Source organism: Carettochelys insculpta, chromosome 6 (assembly GCF_033958435.1).
Source record: "Carettochelys insculpta isolate YL-2023 chromosome 6, ASM3395843v1, whole genome shotgun sequence".
In the NCBI taxonomy this organism is placed as follows: domain Eukaryota; kingdom Metazoa; phylum Chordata; order Testudines; family Carettochelyidae; genus Carettochelys; species Carettochelys insculpta.
In genome coordinates, this window is record NC_134142.1 from 6811711 (window position 1) to 6832406 (window position 20696).

Consider the following 20696-nt stretch of genomic DNA (forward strand, 5'->3'; position numbering starts at 1 on the left):
TTGTCACAGCTCTGGTTGTCTGAAAAGCAGCCTGGGCTGGGCTTGTGGGTGCATGCAGCAAAGTCCATCGTGTACAGGGTGCAAATACATGATCATACCAGCTGGCACTGTGAGAGGTGTGCAAGGCACAGCAGGCAGGGAGCGAGCCTGCCTGCACTGCTGCCTGGGAGGCCCTACCCACTGAATCCCTGTACTCCCTGACCCAGCTCACACCCTCCCCTGCAACAGGTCCAAACCCAATTCTCTACATCACCTGCCCCTCAGATTTTGACTTCAGCATCTTTCCCAGGCCCAACCCTCTTTAGCCCTGCCCCAGGTCACAAGTCAAACTCCGCCCTCTCCTGCACCCCCCACCCACGGGATGGTTCCCTGTAAGCTGAGTGCTGGAGCAGGCGCTCCCGCGAGCCAGCGTGTGTTCCTATGGGTTGTGCACATGTGCACACTCCCCAGGCACACACAAACTGCACTGTGCACACAGAGGTAAAGCACCAGGGGTGCGTCTACACTAGCCGGCTACTCGAAGTAGTGTGCTAGCGTAGACGTAGTCCAGCTGTTCTAAACCCCTTTGACCCGTCAGTGTCTGCCCCACTCACCCCGGCCACCCCCTCCCCCGGGTGCCTTTGCAGGCTCTCTGTGCTAGCCAGGGCAGGGGCAAGGGCAGTGGCTTCAGCAGACGTTACTGAGCATGCTCACTGCAGCCCAAAGCGCGCATTCCCATGGGCCCCTCCCTCCCGGGTTTTCTCGGTGGGAGGGAGGTGCGCGTGAGTCTGCGGGGGCGGGGGCGGCGCGGAGGCTGCTGGGAGCGGAAATGGGTCGCGGCGGCGGATGTTGACAGGCTGGCCGGCCCGCGGAGGTGAGTCAGGGTGGGGGTGACGTGAGCCGTCTGCCTTGACCCGCCCCGTTCCGCGGCCGTCCCGCCGGCACCGAGCGCAGCCCTCAGCCGGAGCGCGGCCCGCCCCCGCTGTCGGGGAGCTGGGCACGGGACGCCTGTGGCTCCGTAGCCCGCGGGCTGCCTAGGCCTGCTGTGTCCGCCGTGAGCCTCCCGTTACAGGGCGGCGGGGCTGCAGCCGCGTGTGCCCCCAGCTCTTCAGCAGGGCCTTGACTCCCGCCGTGCGGGTCTGTCCGTCCCCGGCGCGCCTGCCCGCTGCGCTCCCAGCTGGAGTCACACCGGCGACGCCCCGCGCAGACGGGTTGCCGGTAGCCGCCCAGGGAAACTCCAGCGCCCCCCTGGAGACGCCCTTCCTTGGGGAGGTGGCCGCCTGGCCTGGTCCCCATTGCGTGTATTTCAGCTCTAACAACAGCTAGTCCTTTGGCGCCTTGGACACTAACAATTATTTTGGAGCATAAGCTTTCGTAGGCAAAGACCCGCTTCATCAGATGTGTGCCTGCCGTTGCCCCTGCCCTGACTAGCGCTAAGAGTCTGCTGCCCTTGTGCATGCGTCTGACAAAGTAGGTCTTTGCCAACAAAACCTTATGCTCCAAAATATGTTAGTCTCTACGTGCTGTAGGACTTCTTGCTGTTCTGATGATACAGGCTCGTACAGTTACCCTTCTGATATTATTTCAGCTCTGTGGAGTTTCTCTACTCCTTGCCTAATCAGTGGTTATTCAGTCCCATGTATCTGTCTTAAGAACACAGCACCCTACCAAAATGGCTGATGATAACGAAGAGCTGCAAGCAGATGAAGAGCTCCCAGCTCCAGCTGGGGACAGTTTTGAGCAGCTGGAGAACAGCAGCCCTGCAGAGCGCAGTGGGCATGTGGCAGTTACTGATGGACAGTGCATGTATGTTTGGGGAGGCTATAAGGTACCCATCCCAGAATTGTTCTTTTGGAATATTACTACAGCTAAGTCTTCCTTATTGGACAATACAGCTGTTCCCTGCAATGTCTGAGGCACCTGTCATTGGTGATACTATTAAGGTTAACAGGCCTCAGTACTTTGACAAGATTCTAAAAACATAATATAACCACTCCAGAAAAGTGTGACATACCAAGTCCTGACTTATAGTCATAAAATGGCATGGAATTAATTAGAAATGGTGCAATTTTTGTAAAATGACATAAAATAAACACTCTAGCGACTAATAAATGGCTGTTCGTGGGAGATAAGGGGTTCTTTTATCTCCTTATTCCTCAGTATTTAATCCTTTGGGGGATAAGGATTTACTGTTAGTGGGTTGTTACACCAGATGTAGTGCAGAATGACACTTCAGAGTTTTACCCTTACAGTTTTGCCAGCACATGTCTACTTATAGGTACATTAGAGTTAATAATTCGTGAGTTGCCTGCTATTTGTGCTGACATTAAGTGTAGTGTAAACAAAACATACTACCATATGTGACTTAGACAAACAATACCTGGTATAAGGTCACCAACTTTGTTTTCCTTTGACAGCAAACTAAATTTGCAGGTACCTGGAGACAAAGTGCCTAGTTTATTCCAATAACATTTGGAATAACATTAAAAAAAAATTAGGTAAATCTTAGTGCAAATCTTCGTGCTAGAGGTCTCTGCTAACTGTGCCAAAGAGAGGAAGTTGCAAAGGTGGAATTAATTAATTTTAACAGTCTCCTGACCTTGGAGTCTGCTGTGAGCTGGTCCAGTCCCTGACACAAACTAAAACAGTCTTAGGTCTGCTTGAATTTGTCATTGCTCCCTAAGGGCTGTTATACAAGTGGTAGTCACTAGAGTGCTGCCTACATTCATGCTATCACTACTTATCTCTTCTTTGGTTCTTGATAATATTTTCTGTTCCATAAACATTTCAAAATAGGTTTAACATTTTTCTGAGGGGGAAGGAAGTCAGGCCTGAAAGCATTTAATTGTACATGACATGTTGAGTCTTTTGTGATAGTGTCTTTGTCTTTTCTGCTATCCCTTTAGAATGCTCAAGTTAGGGGATTTTATGACTTCTACCTGCCTAGAGATGAAATATGGATCTACAGCATGGAAACTGGAAGATGGTACAGTACATGAGTGACTTTAAAATACAACGTGGGCTTAAGAGAGGAACAATAAAGAAGTTCTCAAACTGATCTGTAAATCATACTGATGCTCCTTGAATAGAGCTTTTGTTTTCAGTTTTAATTTTACTTAATTTTGTTCTGGTCATATACCAGTGTTTATGACCACAGCAACAAAAACAGGTGACAATCAGTTAAAAAAAACTCATGATTTTACTGAGTAAATGTCAGTTTATTTTCTTGTACTGACAGATTGAGGGAAAAGTATTAACTTAATGCTTTGAGTTCTGTTTATCACTGTAGTTTGCTGCGGAACTAAAACAGAACTCAATACATGCCTCCTCTGAGTTGAAGAAAATAATATACTTTTTATCCCCCAATTAAACAGTTTACATGTTATAGACTCAGAAATATTAATCCATAAATATTTACATTTGTTAATGGGTCACATCATTTGCAGAACATACACTCAACTTCATCCTTTCTTTGCATTTTAGTGAGTCAAAACTTTAAACCATTAGCACAGTGGTGTCCAATAAAAATTCAAAGATCGCCACACTTATGGCTGTCATCCTTCTATATTCGCCACAGTCCCTCCCCCTAAATAAATACCCTTGCCTGGAACCAGGCACCCCAGTCCCCCTTTCTAAATCAAGCTCACGGGGCTACTGGAGCCGCCAGAGAGGCTGAAGTCACCACTGCTGCCACACACTTCAGCCACCAAAGGGTGGGGCTCATGCACAGAGTGGGCCGACAGTACTCCTGCGTGCGGCTCTGCAGGGAGACACATTTAAAGGCTCCAAGAGCCATGTGCGGCTCCAGAGCCAGAATCACCATGCAGTGGTGTCCCATTCACCATATGTGGCAAGTGGCGAATGTATTGGACACCAGAGCATAAGCAGGAATGTGTATATTGTGGGTATGAGATTCATCAGGATGTTTGAATGTGCACATATTTTAGCATTTAGATGTGTATCTTCTAGACTAGGGATCAGCAACCTTTCCGAAGCAAAGTGCCAAAAATTGACCCTTTGACCTCCATGTATGGTCCCAGGGCCAGTGATATTTTTAGTCACTAATAGTCCTACTTAACAACAGCGTCATTAATAAATAAATAAAATTGCAGAGCTTTACTGCTTAGGTGGTGGTCAGTAGCATTAGCTGGTCTTTTGTTAATCCACAGGTGGCATGGCTTTGAGTGAGTTCCTGAATGCCTTCGGGAAGATGGTGGGGCTGAGCTTCTGCCTCACACTCTGATGAAAATTGGCTTTTGTGCCACTCGTGGCACCCTTGCTGGGGGTTGCTGACCCCTGTTCTAGACTAATAAATAGCCTTACTTCAACAGGCAGATTGCATATATTATGACTAATGCAGGGTTTTTTTAATATATGTGAAAGATACAAAAGTAGGGTAGAAAGTTTTGTATGTGCATGTGTAGAGGGGAAAGGGGAAATTAATAATACTTTTTGTAAAACTTGGGCATTTTCTCAGTAAAAATCAGTTTAAACTGAAAATTGAGAGAGATTATATGTGGGGCAGTTACTGGTGCCTTTTGAAGAAATTGCCTCTGGTCATTTCCAGATGACAAGTTAATGTGCCAGGGTGCTCTGGTTTAAATATGAGCATTTAAGTCACTTGACTTTAATCGTGATTTAAATCAGCAAGCCGGGAGCCTTGATTTATATCCATTTTAGTAGTGTTTTGTATTTGTAACTTTTTGGGTGTTTTCCCAAAGAGTGGTTGATTGGATTTGCAGTTAAATATAGCCTTTACGCTAAAGTTTGTCTTTCTTTCTGCAAGCCAGTAGCATATGCTATACTATGCACATTTATGTAGGAGAACAAAACAAAGCAGCAGAAAGGTAGCACTTTAAAGACTAACAAATGATTTATTCGGTGATGAGCTTTTGTGAGACAGACCCACTTCATCAGATCAATTTCATTTCCAGTACAGTCTGTATCTGAAATTGATCTGAAGAAGTGAGTCTGTTCCACAAAAGCTTATCACTGGATAAATCATTTTGTTAGTCTTTAAAGTGCTACACTTCTGCTGCTTTGTTTTGCTGGAGTACAGACTAACATGGCTACCTCTCCGCTACTATTTACGTAAGCAGTTATACAGTTCTGCATACTCTTACATTCTTAAACAACAAAGTAAAAATGTAGAAAATAATTACTCATTTAATAGAGTGTGATGATTTTTATTTGTGATTTCAGTCAAGTGCTGCCAGGATGGAAATGTAAATTAAAGTAAAATCACAAAACCAGCGTTTATTTTTTAAATGGATTTAAAAGGAAAACTCAAGTGTGTTGAAAACATAAGAAAAATATCAAAATATGTTTTGTATTCAAAATTAACTACTTTACTAAACAAAGGCAGTGTTAACCATAGTTAATGAATTGAACTGATGTTTTAGGTCACCTTGTCCTTTACGATTTTAATACTAATAGATTTAATGCTCTGATCCCTTGTTTTTATTCTTAAACAAGAAGTGAAAAACAAGCTTTTGATTTTTTTTTTCCAGCTCCCAATTGATTTCTTAACTTGGAATTAAGTTACTAACTCAACTAGTTGAATAAAATGAAATGAAGAAAATATTTTCTCTGCACCTGCTGAAGAAGGTTCTGCACTCAAATAGTTGGGTTGGCACCACAACAGACGCTAGTTAAGGAAGCTGAACCAATGGCTTCACCAGTTCAGTGGTTTGACCATCTATAAAACTTGGCAACAGATATGAACTACAGGTTGAAACTCTAGACAAGAGAGTGCTGGACTAACAATATCCATGATCCGGCATGAATTTAGTTAACCAGATGTCCACTTATTATATGTGTGGCCAAGTTTCCTATGGTCCCATGAAGTTTGCTTACAGCCAGCTGTCCTGGCTGCCAGTGTACTGTTATTTAGCATTAATTTACCCACAAGTGTCCTTTAAAGGCCAGAACAGTGAAAGTGTTGGTAGTGCTGCTAGAATATATTGTCCTCTTGTGGTTCAGCCAATTCTCTGCTTCAGCCCTATTCTGGTCCCGAGGGTGAACCAAAATAGAGAGGTTCAACCTGTATTAGGCAGTTTTATTTGATTGAAATGATTATTAGAATCATTTATTTTTAAAGATTTATTTTAAAAATTTGTATTTCATTAAAATTAAAACACTTTTTTAAAAATCCTTAATTTTATTCACCCTGCAGGCTGCATTATAAAACAGTTTAAATATAAGTTTTCTTAATCTTATTTTGCATGTAAGCAATTGCTGTAGTTTCCAATGTCGTGTCTTGGGAGAGGAGTTGGTTCCCAAGACAATTTCTTTATTAGGGTGTGACAAACAGTGTAATGTTTGAGAACCTCTGATAGCAAATATAATTTCCATAGATTGTAGTATAGATTTGTAGTATAGCACAGCAATAAAATATTTAAATAAACATGTTCATAATATATTTTCTTCCTTGTATGATGAAGGTAAATCCACATATACTATTTTTGTTTCCTAGGCCAACAAAAACCTTGTTCAGAAGCCACGTACCTGCTCTTGGTGGTGGGGGTGATGTGTTGCTTCACTTATTTAGAAAACTGAGTGGGAGAGGGATAGATCAATTAACAGCTAGAGTATAAAAAATGCAGGTGAGGGATAGCTCAGCAGTTAGAGAATTGGCCTTGTAAACCTACGGTTGTGAGTTCAATCCTTGAAGGGGCTTTTAAGGTCTGCATTTAAAAAAAAAAAAAACCAACCTGTCAGGGATGGTGATAGGTCCTGCTCTGAGTGCAGGGTACTGGATTTGATGACCTCTTAAGGTCCCTTGCAGGTCTGTTTCAACTGGGAACTTATCCTGTTGAGTGCCCCATCTTTATGGAGGAGCTTGATCTGAATCTTTTCCCATTCCATCTTACTTGTCAGCTGCTGTCCTTGTAATCACAGGGAGCCTAGAGCGTGGAAACACATCATTGTGGTTACAGCCTGTTTAAATTAAATTAACCCCTCTTTTTCACTGATTGTTTTTAAAGAGAGGATCATCTATGCCCAAGACTTTCCCTGTCAAAAAGGTGAGGGGGCTGATCCTTCATCCTCTGAAGGGCATAGAGAATTCCCCAAAATGCATCTTGGTAAAAGGAGGATTTTTCAGTTTATTTCAAAGTGCTGTTTGCTACAAAAATCCAAATGACTCAAAACTAGAGTCCTGAATATCCCACGGACACCAGTTGTAATTAGTGACTCAGCCAGTCTGACTGAATCCTTCTGCTTGAGATCAGAATAATATTTTCTTTTTGTCAATTTTAAATGTTTTTGTACATTTTTCCAGGAGTAAGAAAAAAACAGAGGGGGATGTTCCACCTTCCATGTCAGGAAGTTGTGCTGTGTGTGTAGACAAAATATTGTACTTATTTGGAGGGCATCATGCACGTGGCAATACAAATAAGGTCAGTAGTCTGAAGATGAATTATGCCCTTGCTATTAAAGGAGTTCTAACAGATGTTTGGAACCCATTTTGTATTAAAGGCAACACTGACTTCTATGTACATTGAGAGGTATTAAAAGTATGAAGATACCACATAAACTACAAAAGCATTTCCTTTTGGACAGCTATAATGTATCTGTTGGACAGTGTTTAAACAAGTCTGTTTTGTCATCTTAATGACTGGGAATTCTGAACATGTAGCAAGTCAGTGGGTCTTTATCCTCACCTACAGCACATCTTCATCTGCTTTCTGTATGTTTACTGCACGGAACAGCTAAACTGATTTTCTTTACCTCAGTCACTGCCTCAAATGTGAAGTAATCCAAACAAAATGTTCCTTTTATACTTGCCAAAGGAGCAATAATTTCCAGTAGTAGCTTTATCACTCTAAGCTCTTCATCCAGATGGCTGACACAGTGACTTTCAACCATTCAGTTTCTCTGTAACTTTATAAGCTGATATGGATTTTGGGGAGGATCAGATCCAGCCCTAGATAGTTTGGCATGATTGCAGTGCTATAAGACATTGTGCTCTCCAGAGCTGTACTTACTGCCAAATCATTGGTGTTAATTCTAATGTAGTGGACTGACCAAATTCAGCTTGCAGTCATATCGCATAAGTTGCAGAATCATAGGTGTGGAAGAGACCCCAGAGCATCACAGAGTCCAACCTATTGCTAAAAGCAGGAGCAATCCCAATTAAATCATTCCAGCCATGACTTTATCAAGCCAGGACTTAAAATCCTCTGAGGACAGAGATTCCTTTGAGTCTACCTAATTTTGAAAACTGGGAGCTTCAGAAATCCAGCTTCTACCTGGGTAGAAATGGCAGTGAACTGAATTAGTTTGGTGAAATGGTTTTTTTTCTTTTCCCCTTCCATTTCATGCTTGAAGTATCTAAGCTTTCGCTTAAAAATACTCTTAAAACATGAGCTGAGTGTAAATTGATTAACTGATCATGCAGTTTGAAATAAAATAGCTCAGACAGCTGACCAGTTTCATATTCATGTCACTGATAGGCTTCAGGGTTAGCATAGTGATGAGTTAATTACAACATCAGCTGTCCCTCTGAACAGCAAAAGGTGTAAGAAATTAGAACTGGTCATATAAAAATCTGCTGAGTGAACTATTTTACACTCAGATGGCTAAATCTTGGGAGAGTACTACTGCTTTCCACCCTCGGATTTGGGAATATTAATACTCCTTTGACAGATGTAGAACAGCATAAGGCCCTACTTCTGGATGTTCGCCAGTCCATACACATGATTGCTGAATATTTCATCAAACTTGTATCTGTGTGTATGTATATCTGTGTATAGTTTTATGGCAATGCTTTTAGTCTTTAGATTTAAACTCAAAATTCAAAAACTTCTTATTTTTATTATCTTGCAGTTCTACATGTTAAACTCCAGATCTAAGGACAAAGTGTTACAGTGGGTCAGAGTAGAATGTCAAGGAGTTCCCCCATCATCAAAGGACAAACTTGGAGTTTGGGTTTATAAAAATAAGTAAGCAAGCGTGAGCAGAAGTTCTGCATTTCTGTCTTTGTGACGTTTTTAAAAATTTGTCATTCTTGTTTATGTAATATACCAAAAACAGAATGAAACTGTGAAGGGCATACATTTTACATGTTGAATCTATGCTTCAGAGAAGTTTTGGGTTTGATCCTAAGTAAACATTTTAAAAGTTTTCAACCATGAACATGTCTGAAAATAAGAAATGTTACTTGTAATTTGGTAACAGTCAAAAGAGCTTATTGAGTTTTCCTGTATGCTATGTGTGAAAAGCCTTTACTGAGCATGAAGTTGTAATTGTCGAGATTGTAGCACACTTGAACCCCTGTACTCTGGGCTTTCCCTGCCGCTATTATAGTGACAGGGAGCAGTGCCTGGGAGAGAGAGGATGTGAAGAGCCATGTGTACGCCGGGAGCCTCACCCTCATTTCCCTCATGCCAAGACCTCACAACACCCTCTTTGGCCTGGGAAATTCTTTAATTCATCATGTCCTGTTTCCCCAGATTGCCGGATTAAAAAGGTTCAAGTGTACAATGGTATTTGCTTTTCATAATCTTGATTATAATTTTTCTTGAACAGGCTAATATTTTTTGGAGGTTACGGTTATTCACCTGAAGGGATACCACTAGGAACTTTTGAATACGATGAAACCTCTTTTTGGGTAAATAACCTTCTTTCTCCAGTTAAAAGTAATTTTCAACAGAAAACATTCTGATGCTTGTGCTTACTATGTTTGTTGGAAAGAAAATGTAATAGTTTTTTTTTTTTTTTCATCAAATTTTTCCTAAAGAACTCAGGTCAGCCTAGAGGATGGAATGATCACGTACATGTTCTAGACACTGAAACCTTTTCTTGGAGCCAACCCATAACCACGGTAACCTTTTAAAATTGATGTTGAGTAAAAATACGTCTTTGGCAGAAATGGCTGCTTTTTCTAGGAGAATCTTCATGTCTCTTCTAGTGTCAGTCTCAGTGCTGTGCAAAGTATAATCACTTGCTAGGCCTATGTTGTTTTTAGTTCTGATTGTCATTCAGGCAGGAAGTCTACAGATCAAATAGCTGCTCTACCTTGGTGCCTCTGTGTGCTTCCAGCAATTGACTTATCTTGAAGTGACACTTCCATATTGTTGTTATGGAACTTCAGTAGTTGTTTTATTGGCAGGTCAGCCTATGTCTTCCCCTCCTTTCCTTCCCCACTCCATGTTCTCCCCCATATTAAACGTTTACGTGTGTGGTCATACTTCACATTTTTGCACTCTGTGGGAGAAGGTGTAGTGTTGTGTAATTATGTTCTTTACTAAGAAGTGTGTGAAGTCCCAGCTGGTGCTCTCCATTTCTTCTCTTCCCTCAAAACACACACCACACACTATCCATCTCTCTGTCTCTTTTGCTGTCATCAGCCTTCTAGCTGAGTGGCAGTTTTCTGGAGCCCATCAATGCTGCATATTGTGGGGTTTAAACCACTCCCTTGCTGCAAAGGATTAGGAGGGTTTTTGGACTTTTTCAGGTGCTGGCCACTGTCAGGTGGGACACAGTGGACCATGGATCTGATTCAGGATTGCAGTACCTTGGTTCAATGCTGATCAGTGATATAATGCACCCTCAGCATTTCTCTGCCATGGGAAAGAACACTGCCTTTGCAGCATTCCAAGCAGTTGTCATTCCTAGCTGTCCTCTTGGAGCAGGTAGTTTAGCTGTGATTTGCAAGGCTCAGTACAAAGGAAGGAATGATGGTCTTGTGGTTAAAGCAGGGACTGTGAGTCAAGTGATCTGAGTTCCAGTGTGCTGTGGGGATAGTCTTCACTTCTAGTACCTCTGTTTTCTCATTAGTGAAATCCTAGAAATGATGTATTTGTGTGGTTATCACCTCCAGTCTGTATGTACTGATACAAGACCAAGTATCCATAGTGCTGTCAGGTGTTTGTCCAACCTCTTCTGAATCCTCCTGTGGTGTGGATTCCGCAACACTTTTGGTAACCTTTGCCAGTGCTTAACCATCCCCATATTTAGACAGTTTCTTTAGTTAAATCTAATCTGCATTTCCATTTCTGTAAACTAAACCCATTGCTTCTTGTCTTAACCTTTAGTGGATATGGAGAACAGTTGATTGATGTCCTCGTTAAAATGGCTCTTAACATATCTGAATACTGTTAATGAGTTCCCCCTTCTGCCTCTCCTTGAAGCTAAACATGCCCTGGTGTGTTTTTTTTTATTATCCCAGCTTGGTTTCATCCATAGTTTATAAACCTGTCCTCCACATAATCACCCAGGTCACTAATGAAAACATTGAATGGCACCAGACTCAGAACAGACCCCTGTGAGACTCCAGTTGACAGTAAATCTTTCATGACCACTCTCGTGAATATGGTCATTCAACCAGTTGGGCACCCACTTTACAGTAATCCCATCTAGACCTCATTTCTCTGGTTTTCTTATGGGACTGTGTCAGACAGCTCATTAAAGATACATCACATCTACAACTTCTTCCAATCCACTAGGCCAGTAACCCTCTCATAAAGGAAATTAGGGTGGTGTGGCATGATTTGTTCTTGATAGATCCATATTGGCTATTGCAGTAGACGTCCGACTTACCCAGAGGTTATGCTCTTGTGCAACCCCATGTAAGTCAAATTTTGCGTAACTGGGGGAGGGGGAGCCAGGAAACTGATGAGTGCAGCACTGCTGGTGAGTTTCTTATCCCCTGTGCATGGTGGGCAGCCCTGGTCAGTTTCCCAACTCCCCTGAGTGGCAGGTACCCCAGAGTCCAGCATCAGCTCCCCACAACTGAGCATTGCGTTAACCTGCGTATCTCGGGTTCTACTGTACTTGTAACTCTGTTATCCTCTTGGTGTGTGAGTTGATTTTTAGTAATTTGTTCAGGATACTTCTAGGTATCAGAGTTAGTCTGACTGGTCTATAGTTCCATGTCCTCTTTGTTCCCTTTTTTTTTTCCTATGTGTCCTCTCCAGTCCCTTTCTGTAAGTTCAGTTTTTTCCAGTGACCTGGCACAACATGGGCTGCAGGCCAGATCTAGCCCACCAAGCCTTTTGATCTGGCCTGCATGTGTTCCCTCTAATTTTTTCCATACATGGGTGGGGTAAATTTTATGTGCCCTACCAATGGAAAGACATGGTGCCTCCTGTTGGTGCTCTGTTAATCAGCTGGGTGGCACCTAAATCTCTGCTGAGCAGGAACACTGCCTGTGTCCCAACCTGCCAAGAGCCGTAGGACAGCTTTCTGCCTGCTGCAACTTCCAGCTGCTCAGAATGGCTAGCAGCTCCCTCTTGGGGCCATGTGCCCCTTGCTGGGAGGGCAGGGAGAGACTTTGTGCATTACCCCCACCTCCAGCCCAATTATCACGGCTCCCATAGACCAGAAACTGGCCAATGGGAGCTGCAGTGATTGGACTGGGGGCAGGAGCAACCCACAAAGTCTCCCCACCCCCTGCAAGGGACACTCAGAGCAGAGAGGCTCCTGGAGGGAGCCTCCGGCTGATTGCAGGATCCCGCTGGGGTGTTGGTCAGGAGCCACCTAGGTAAGCACCTCCTTGCCAGAGCCTGCCCCTGGCTTCCCAGCCCCTCCCTGTCCTAGGTCACCACCCAAACCCTCTGCACCCTCCTCTACCCCAGGTCCTTTCCAAAACTTGGACCCCCTTCTACATACTTCCTCAAGCCAGAAGTCTCTCCTGTACCCATAACCCTGCCTCCCACAGTCCCTTGTCCCAGGTTGTAACCCCCTCCTTCACCAAAACTCCCTTTCAGACCCCATATCTCATTTCCCTACCCCAGGCTCCCTTCTACATCCTCTGCCATAGTTGCAAAGTCCAGGGAGTGACTGCCAGTGTGTGGCACTGGGTACTTGCTCCCAGCCTGCAGCCATGTCCCTAGCTTCCTGCACGGGGCTTCCTGAAGTCCTGTTGCTTTAAAGGCAGCTGGAGGCACTCACCATAGAGTTTCACTTGCAATGGAGAGGGCATCTCCCAGCTCCAGCTGGCCAGTGTGATGGAGAATCCTGTCTGCCAACAGAAGCATCTAAATGGACACTTGTTGACAGAATACTCTTGGCAGAGGCACTATACCTGATCAGGAAGAGGAACAACGCTGTCAGCTCCATCCCAGAACCTGCACCCTCTATAGAAAAGTGAGGCCTTGACCTCTTGCCAAAATCTTGGTGTGCCCCGCCCCATCAAAAATGATTGCCCACTCCTGCCCTGGATGTTACTTTTACAGGAGAATCAGCAAAGTGACTTTTATAGCCTGACTCCAACCTGTTGAAAAACTGACCACTCTTGAGGTTGCCGTAGTGCTGTTGGACCCATGATTTAGTGAGACAAGTGGGTTGAGGTGAGATCTTTTCATTGGACCAACTTCTGTGGTGAAAGCTGGTCTCCTGCCCCAATAGCAACTGGTCCTCCCCCAAGTTACCTCTTGAGTTCGGTAGTGGAAAACTCACTTGGCTGCTGTGTGGAGGCTCAAGGTAAAGAAAAACGACTGCATGGCATAGTGCCACTGACGGGACATTAAACCTGTCTGGGTTTTTCAGAAGCAAACTAATAGGATTGTATTGCTGTAGACTCCCAGGGAGGAAAATCTGCTGATAAATGACATTTTACTCAGATAGTTATTAAGACAAAGATTATAAATAGCTGATCTCATGCCTTAGAACATCTGGAAGAAAAATACATATGGCTTCCCCACCGCACCTTTTCAATTAAGGTCTGAGAGAGTTCCTCGTATTCATCTATGACCATCTTAAGTCCTCCACAAAGCCAGGCTTGATATTTCTAAGGATTTTTTTTAGTTGCATCCTTCCCTTCCTTTCTTAGATGGCTTTCCAACCCTCTCCCACACAAAACAAGTCAACTTGGGCCTCCCCTGCACAAATGCAATCCCATTTTTGTCCCTGTTCCCACCTACTGCTGTTCTGCTTAAATCAGACTGTTAATTCGGCATTTGTGCCCTAAGCTGATCATGAGTGTCTGGAGAAAAAGGGTATTTCGTTTTATCTAAACCGCAACATCTGTAGTAACTAGTGAGCTGTAAAAAGGTCTCTGACAAGATTTCCTTGCTCAGTTTCTAGCCTCTTCTGAGCACTGTTATCTGAGTAACACTGCCACACAAATCTTCCTTCTAATATTTTGTCAGGGAAAGTCCCCTTCACCCCGAGCAGCCCATGCCTGTGCTACAGTTGGGAATAGAGGCTACGTGTTTGGAGGCAGGTACCGAGTAAGTATAAAAACAGTTTTACAAGTGGTGTTGCTGAATCACTCAAGTGAATATTTCATTCAAATTTTCTTATTTTATTTTAGGATTCTAGAATGAACGATCTTCATTATCTTAATTTGGACACATGGGAGTGGAATGAAGTGTAGGTATCGAAACTCTTTTTAGTCTTGCTTGTCTTTAAGGCAGTACCTAATTGTAGTTGTAAATTTGCCTTTTCACCTCCAAATCATTCTAACTACAAAGTATTTACCATCAAACGAATCACTTTCAGAGAGGTAGGACTGAACGTTTATAGTGCCTTGTTTCACTGGCTAATGCTAATTTTTAAAGTGGAAATGAGCAAAACTCCATTATTTCAGACTATTCTCTTCTGATTTAATTAGTCTGGCTGCAGTAGCTCTTTCTGGGAAGTCTGATCTGTAATCTTTGAGAAATGAACTGTGTCATCCTCCACAAGAAGATGAATTGTTGCTAGTCGCTGGTCAAAGTTAGCATCCAGTAGTGAACTGCATGTATTTTTATTTGAAAAATCATTGGAACCAAAGAAGTCTGAATTGTATTTTAGTTGCTCTATAACTTGGGTTGCTTTTTTGTTTAAATGCAGAATTACACAAGGCATTTGTCCAGTAGGCCGATCTTGGCATTCCTTAACTCCCATTTCATCAGATCACCTATTTCTTTTTGGAGGGTTTACCACTGATAAACAGCCACTGAGTAAGTAATTCCAAGGAAACATTACACTCTCCAAAGTCTAAACAGTTGCATGCTTAATGTCTTTTTAACTGTAAACTCTTTACTGTTAGTTTCTGGGTAATTCCTAGTGCTTTCCATCCATAGAACTGAACATGCTTTACAAAAGTCACTCTCCATTTTACGTATAGGGAAACTGAGGCAGAGGTGAGGTGATTTGCTTTGGGTCATCCCAGCAGACCAGCGGCAGAGCAGGGAGTTGGCCCCGGGCCTCCTGAGTCCCTCTCTAGTGTCTTAGCCATTGACTGTTCCTGTGGATAACATTTTGCAATGGTTACTGCTCAGTGCTCATAACAGCAGTGTATGTTTTTAAATAGAGTATTCCAAGTCCAGCTGGAAGCTGAGATTTCATTGCTTAATCTTTTCAGCAAAGTGAAAATCTGTGTAGGTAGGTGACCTGCTGCAGACTTGTTCAGCCCTGTCAGTACTGAATGTATTAAGCTTATGGTTGAAAAATGCTATTTGATTGTAGTCAACTAACTAGCTTGTGTAAAACCCATTCAGATAAATGGAATGTGATGGCAAGATACTGCCAAGGTGGTAAAATGGCCATACTTGTTTCCAAGCAGTATGAGCTATACAAGAACTACACCATTGTCAGGCTGGCCATCTTGCAACTAACTTACAATGCTTAAAAATCACCACTGCTCTTGTCTACTTCAACATGTAATCAGCTTTCTGTTTTGTAAACTTTATCCAAACCATTTAGTTAGGTCTATGAAAACTTCATTACGAAAGTTACACAATATGAAATGACACCAGTTTTCACAGTTCAGCTAATTCCTGCATGTAAAGGGTTCCATTGGCTGGTCCATTGTATTTTAGGAATAAGACATTTATCTCTTCCTTCCATAATGGAAAGATGTAACGAAGACTATATACGTACACGTGTACAGAGGGTATAATCTGACTTGGCAATTGAGGGACATAACAGCACGTATATTTTAAAACACTCAAGGTTTTCCACCTTTGTGACTGAAGGGGAATCAAGACACATGGAGTGGGAGCCAGAGAGCAGGAGGAGATAATGTGTTCAACTTTGTGGCTATGTTTTTCTTTTCCTACAAAAGCATTATACCAGCTCTGAGTGAGGAAGTAATAGTTCACAAGTTTTGAAATGTTGGTACAGTTGCAGATTTCATTCCCAAATGCAAGTTGTGCCACTGATATGGATGAACGATACAAGCATAGGTTCCCCACCTTCCCCCTCTTCACTCTGTTCTAGCTACAGAAATCCACAAGTGAGAGCAAGTTTTCACACAGCCACAAATTGCAAATTTCAGTCTCGAAGAATTAAGGATACACACAGTTAAAAACACTGTAGTCTTAAATTACACAAGAATATACTTGTTCTGGCAACAGTGAAAGGGTTAATATGTCTTTTACAGGTGACGCTTGGATTTATTGCATCAGTAAGAATGAATGGAAACAGTTTGAGCATAATTATTCTGAAAAACCAAGGTAAAGTGTACACGCATTCTTGGAAATCTAATAAAACCAGTAATAGTCTCTAGGAAATCTTGGTGGGCACACAGCACTCAGATCATTTTTTCACTAATACTGCATTTTTAAAGTATAGTAACATGTTAACTGCTTTTACCTGCTCCCCTGGTAAGACATCCTGTTCTGTGAAAGTGCAGGATTAAGAATTATATGTCTATGTGCTGATACAAACTGCTGCACAGTTCCCTGTGACTACCTTGTTTGCAACTCAAAACCGTATTATCTGCTTAACTGTTAGCCTACAAAATGGCAGATGACTAAGTAAAATGTCTGTTTGAGTGGTGGTGCTACCACAAGGCTCTACTGCTCAGCAGGCAATAAAGTAGATTGTGACATGCTGGACTTGGAAATCCATGCTCAGTCTCCTAGCAGAATGTTTTTAAAATCACTGCTCTGGACATAAGGAGGACTTCCCTAGCTGACAGCTGGCTCTCTAAGTACTTTGCTGGATGGTCTTTGTCTAAAGAGAGACCATTGTCTTTGCATGGTGACAAGTATCAGAGAGGTAGCCGAGTTAGTCTGTAGCTTCGAGAACAACAAGAAGTCTTGTGGCACCTTACAGACTAACAGATATTTATAATATATATAAATATCTGTTATAATAAATAGCTAAATATCTGTTATAAATATCTGTTAGTCTGTAAGGTGCCACAAGACTTCTTGTTGTTCTCACTGTCTTTGGGTGGCAAGAGTCATAGAACTAGCAGCCGTAAGCAGTGTTCCCTCTTTTTCCCAACCATAGGCAGAATAAATTTTGTAATGTGCATCAAGGCATGTGTGGACGTGCACCACCAATAGATACACAGGCTGCCCACTGTGACTGCTCTGCTATAAGCCGAGCAGCACCTGAATCTCTCCTGGTTGGCTGCTCACCCACTCACTCAGCTTCCAGGGAACATTGGTGTTACGGTGTGCATAAAAACAGGATGAAAAACACTGTAATGTCACCATAAGCCATCTTCTCTTGGAACACTGTTAAGCTGTGGTTACCCAATCTCCAGCTGTAATAGAGGGCGTTCAGAGATGTTTGTCAAAAAAGGCATGGAAGGACTTCCCTGTGAAGAAAGGCACATGATTGGGACTGTTTGGAGAAATATATAAGAATAAAGTATGGAGCAGGCGTAGGGGTGCCAGTACACTTCATTGTACTACAAAGAAAGGGACATTGAAAGGTAACCACCTCAGAAAAGGAAATACTCTTTTGCAGAAGTAGTCCATAGAACCTCATTGCTTCTGGGCATAGATTAAACTCGCCACCAACCTTTGAACAGTTACAGGATAACCTGCTGATTATGGCACTACTTGTACCTTTTACTGAAGTGTCTAGTACTGACCATAACTGCAAGATACCAGACCACATGGACTACTGGTCTGATTATAATAATTCTTACGGGGTGGTCAGCCCTGAGTCTACAACAGCTAGTCAACTTCAGGCTAATCTTTTAGAAAAGGCACTATGGGAAAGTACTCTCCCCTTGTAGTGCAAAATTCTGTAATAAGATTGAAACAATCTACTAGAGCTAACGTTTTTTCCTATCCCAGCACCCTTCTTACAATTGACTGTCCTGCAGGGTTCAGAAACCTGACTTAGTTATGCTGAAATGTAAATAATTTTCAGGTGCTTGATAAACACTGAAATTTAAAGTACAATCATTCAACTAAGGTGTCTTGTAGTAGACAGGTGGTTGACTGCGATAGTGTGGCTGGCAAGGGTTCACCTTGTCTCATTTTTTTTGGATCATCTTATTTTAACTTGTTCCCTCAGATCTCAAAATTGAGAGCCTCTGATTGGCTTGATTAAAGAAAACAGACTGCTGTCCCTTCAAACTATTTATTCTCAAACACTTCAGCTACCACAATTAGGGTTGCAGGGAATTTTAGTTAGGTCTTCACAAAGTTCCCCTTCTGCAGTGTGTCACTGGACTATAGAATCATTCTGGGAGAGCCAGGCAGGCAAACAGCGGCAGAATAGCTTTGAGTTGTGCTTAACTCACGCATTTTGGAGGTTTACTGTACAGGCAGTGGTAACTTTTATCCACTGAAGTCCTTTGTTACTCTTGGTAGACTATTACACGCTGAACCTAATCTGGCTGCATCAGCTTTGTATAGTATAGTACTTTATTTCACAGCACTTCTCAGTAATGGTATTCATGCTGTACTTGGACTCCTCCCCTTTGTATTCACTAAACATATCCCATTCATTTTATAGGCTGTGGCACACAGCCTGTGCAAGTGAAGAAGGAGAAGTGATTGTTTTTGGTGGTTGTGCCAACAACTTGCTTGCCCATGACAAAGCAGTAAGTATCTTAAAAATTTAATTTTTGTAGTATGTACCTCCTAGTGCTGCTGTGTTTTTTAAAAAAAAACAGCAAGAGTCTCCTCTCCTTCCCTACCCCGCCCCCAGTTTCTATCACTTCAGCTGCAGCCTCCAATTGCAAAATGCCTCTCTCTGTGACAGACTTTCACAGCCACAGGAAAATTCTGCTGTTTAAAGGAGAAGGTTTTGCTACTTTTTAAAGAACAAACTTAAGTGCATTTAACCATCAGACTTCAAATATTAATTAACATCTCTTTCCAGGCTCATAGTAATGAGATACTTGTGTTTTCTCTGCAACCAAAATCTCTTGTAAGGTAAAAAAAAATGCTTTTTAATTTTACACCCTGTTCTTCCCTTCTCATTTACTAGTAGCTTTACTTTGAGTGCATAGGCTTTAGTACCAGGTCCTGGTTTCTAGGCATACGTGGGAGGCTGAGGTAACATTCCCCAAAGCTGAAGTAGTAATCAGTAATGGAAAGGCATCTTCATAAAGATGTCATAATCCTTTTTGCAAGAGAACAGCTAATACTTTGGGGAAAACAAGTCAACTAAGCAGTTTCAAGAACCAGAATTCTTACCTTTGGTGCTATTTCAACTTACATTTTGAATACTAACTGAGATATTCATTCTTTTCCCAAGGCTGTGCCTAGAAGCAGTCATTTGCTTCAAAGAGATGTTAGCCAGTTCATGGAACTGCCTCCCAAAGCACTTGCTTCACAGTGTCAATCAGCGGTTTGGAAGTAACAATACGTCTGGCTCTTAAGAATTCTGCTGTCAGTTACTTATATGAACGACCTGTGCATGGATGAGCAATTCTAAAAGATGTAATAATTTTACTTACCGTGTGTGGCAGATTTGAGACTTGTATCAATATGTGCATTGTTGTTGGTGGTAGCTTGTGGGTTGTAACTTGCATGTGAATAGCTTAGAGAGAACCTATTTTTGTGTAAAGATGTTTGCAATAAATGTATTTAATGCAAGTTGAAATGCATCAGTGCTTAAGCTCAGTTAAAGCAGTCGTGGTTTGCTCAATGTAATGCCCCTTACTTCATTATATGCTGATAGAAAAACTATTCTCTCTGAATATTCGAGTTACGAAGGAGCTTTGACTTGAGGATTTGTGCATAGTTACTACATTTCTGGGCCTTAAAATTGGCAAATGCTATTAGTATTTTCAGGGACTAATGTTCTTTAGGACACCATTAATATTAAAGATCACCATAGCATAGGTCAACATGTTAGAGGAATACAGTCTAGAACATCTCACTGCTAAGAATATGACAGGTTCATAACATGTCTCGGAACATTTAAGGTTAGAGAAACTGCTATTGAGTGCAGTGAATAGTTCATCAATTTTAAACTTTTAAAAAGCTTTAAACCTTCAGTGTATAAACACAAGCAGAGGGATGATGACCAAGAGTCATGTTGTTGTGGGACTAAGAGCTGTACCTTGAGCGTGTGACATAGACATTGTATTCTGTCCTAATCCTGTAGTGAGTATGAAAATGCTTGTCAGTCAGTAGCTAAGTGTTAGACTGGCCTGTACAGGCGTAGGCATATCCAAAAGCACAAAGTGCCAGTTGGCCAGAAAAGGCTCGATTATTGTGGGTGTCCTTCAGCCACTTCCATAGTCAGAACCTCATCCATGTTGTGATGACTAACAACTGCTAAGCTGTGTTCAGCTTCACTAGTTCTAAAACCACTTGAAGTGGATTGTATGTGAGCAGCAGCCAGCGCTGATGGCTCTGCCTTATGTGTCCATTATCTCCCAGGAGGTTATAGGCCACCAGTGATGCAGCAAAGGGATTAAGACGCTAATAAATGTCTTGTGATTTAAACATTAGAACAAAGTGACTGCAGCACTGCACCTATGACTCATTTCTTTTCATAATACTGCCATCTAACCGTCAGTGTGGGGGTTACTTTTTTTGTCACTCTTCTTACTTTACTGCAGTTAGCATCTGTCCTCT

At 42.3% G+C, this 20696-nt stretch overlaps 1 protein-coding gene across 2 annotated transcripts; it reads left to right on the plus strand.

Moving 5' to 3' along the window:
- The first annotated feature begins 783 nt into the window (after positions 1-783).
- Positions 784-19706, plus strand: KLHDC2 (kelch domain containing 2). 2 transcript variants are annotated; one of them, XM_074996172.1, is made up of 14 exons: positions 784-853; positions 1633-1807; positions 2886-2965; positions 7262-7379; positions 8809-8924; positions 9511-9592; positions 9722-9805; positions 14076-14156; positions 14240-14298; positions 14761-14870; positions 16295-16367; positions 18619-18706; positions 18988-19040; positions 19366-19706. In XM_074996172.1, the coding sequence occupies exons 2-14, from the start codon at positions 1652-1654 to the stop codon at positions 19487-19489; spliced, it is 1224 nt and encodes a 407-aa protein (XP_074852273.1). In that variant the 5' UTR covers positions 784-853; positions 1633-1651; the 3' UTR covers positions 19490-19706. The 2 variants fall into 2 exon arrangements, with proteins under 2 accessions (XP_074852273.1, XP_074852274.1); XM_074996173.1 differs by having other exon boundaries at positions 816-853; positions 1568-1807.
- The last annotated feature ends 990 nt before the right edge of the window (positions 19707-20696 follow it).

Excerpts from the sequence above, each read along its gene's own strand:
- KLHDC2 (XM_074996172.1), top strand. The coding sequence starts at position 1,652 with ATGGCTGATGATAACGAAGAGCTGCAAGCAGATGAAGAGCTCCCAGCT. Across the intron at positions 2,966-7,261 it reads AGCATGGAAACTGGAAGATG|GAGTAAGAAAAAAACAGAGG; the intron begins GTACAGTACATG and ends ACATTTTTCCAG. Across the intron at positions 16,368-18,618 it reads AATTATTCTGAAAAACCAAG|GCTGTGGCACACAGCCTGTG; the intron begins GTAAAGTGTACA and ends TTCATTTTATAG.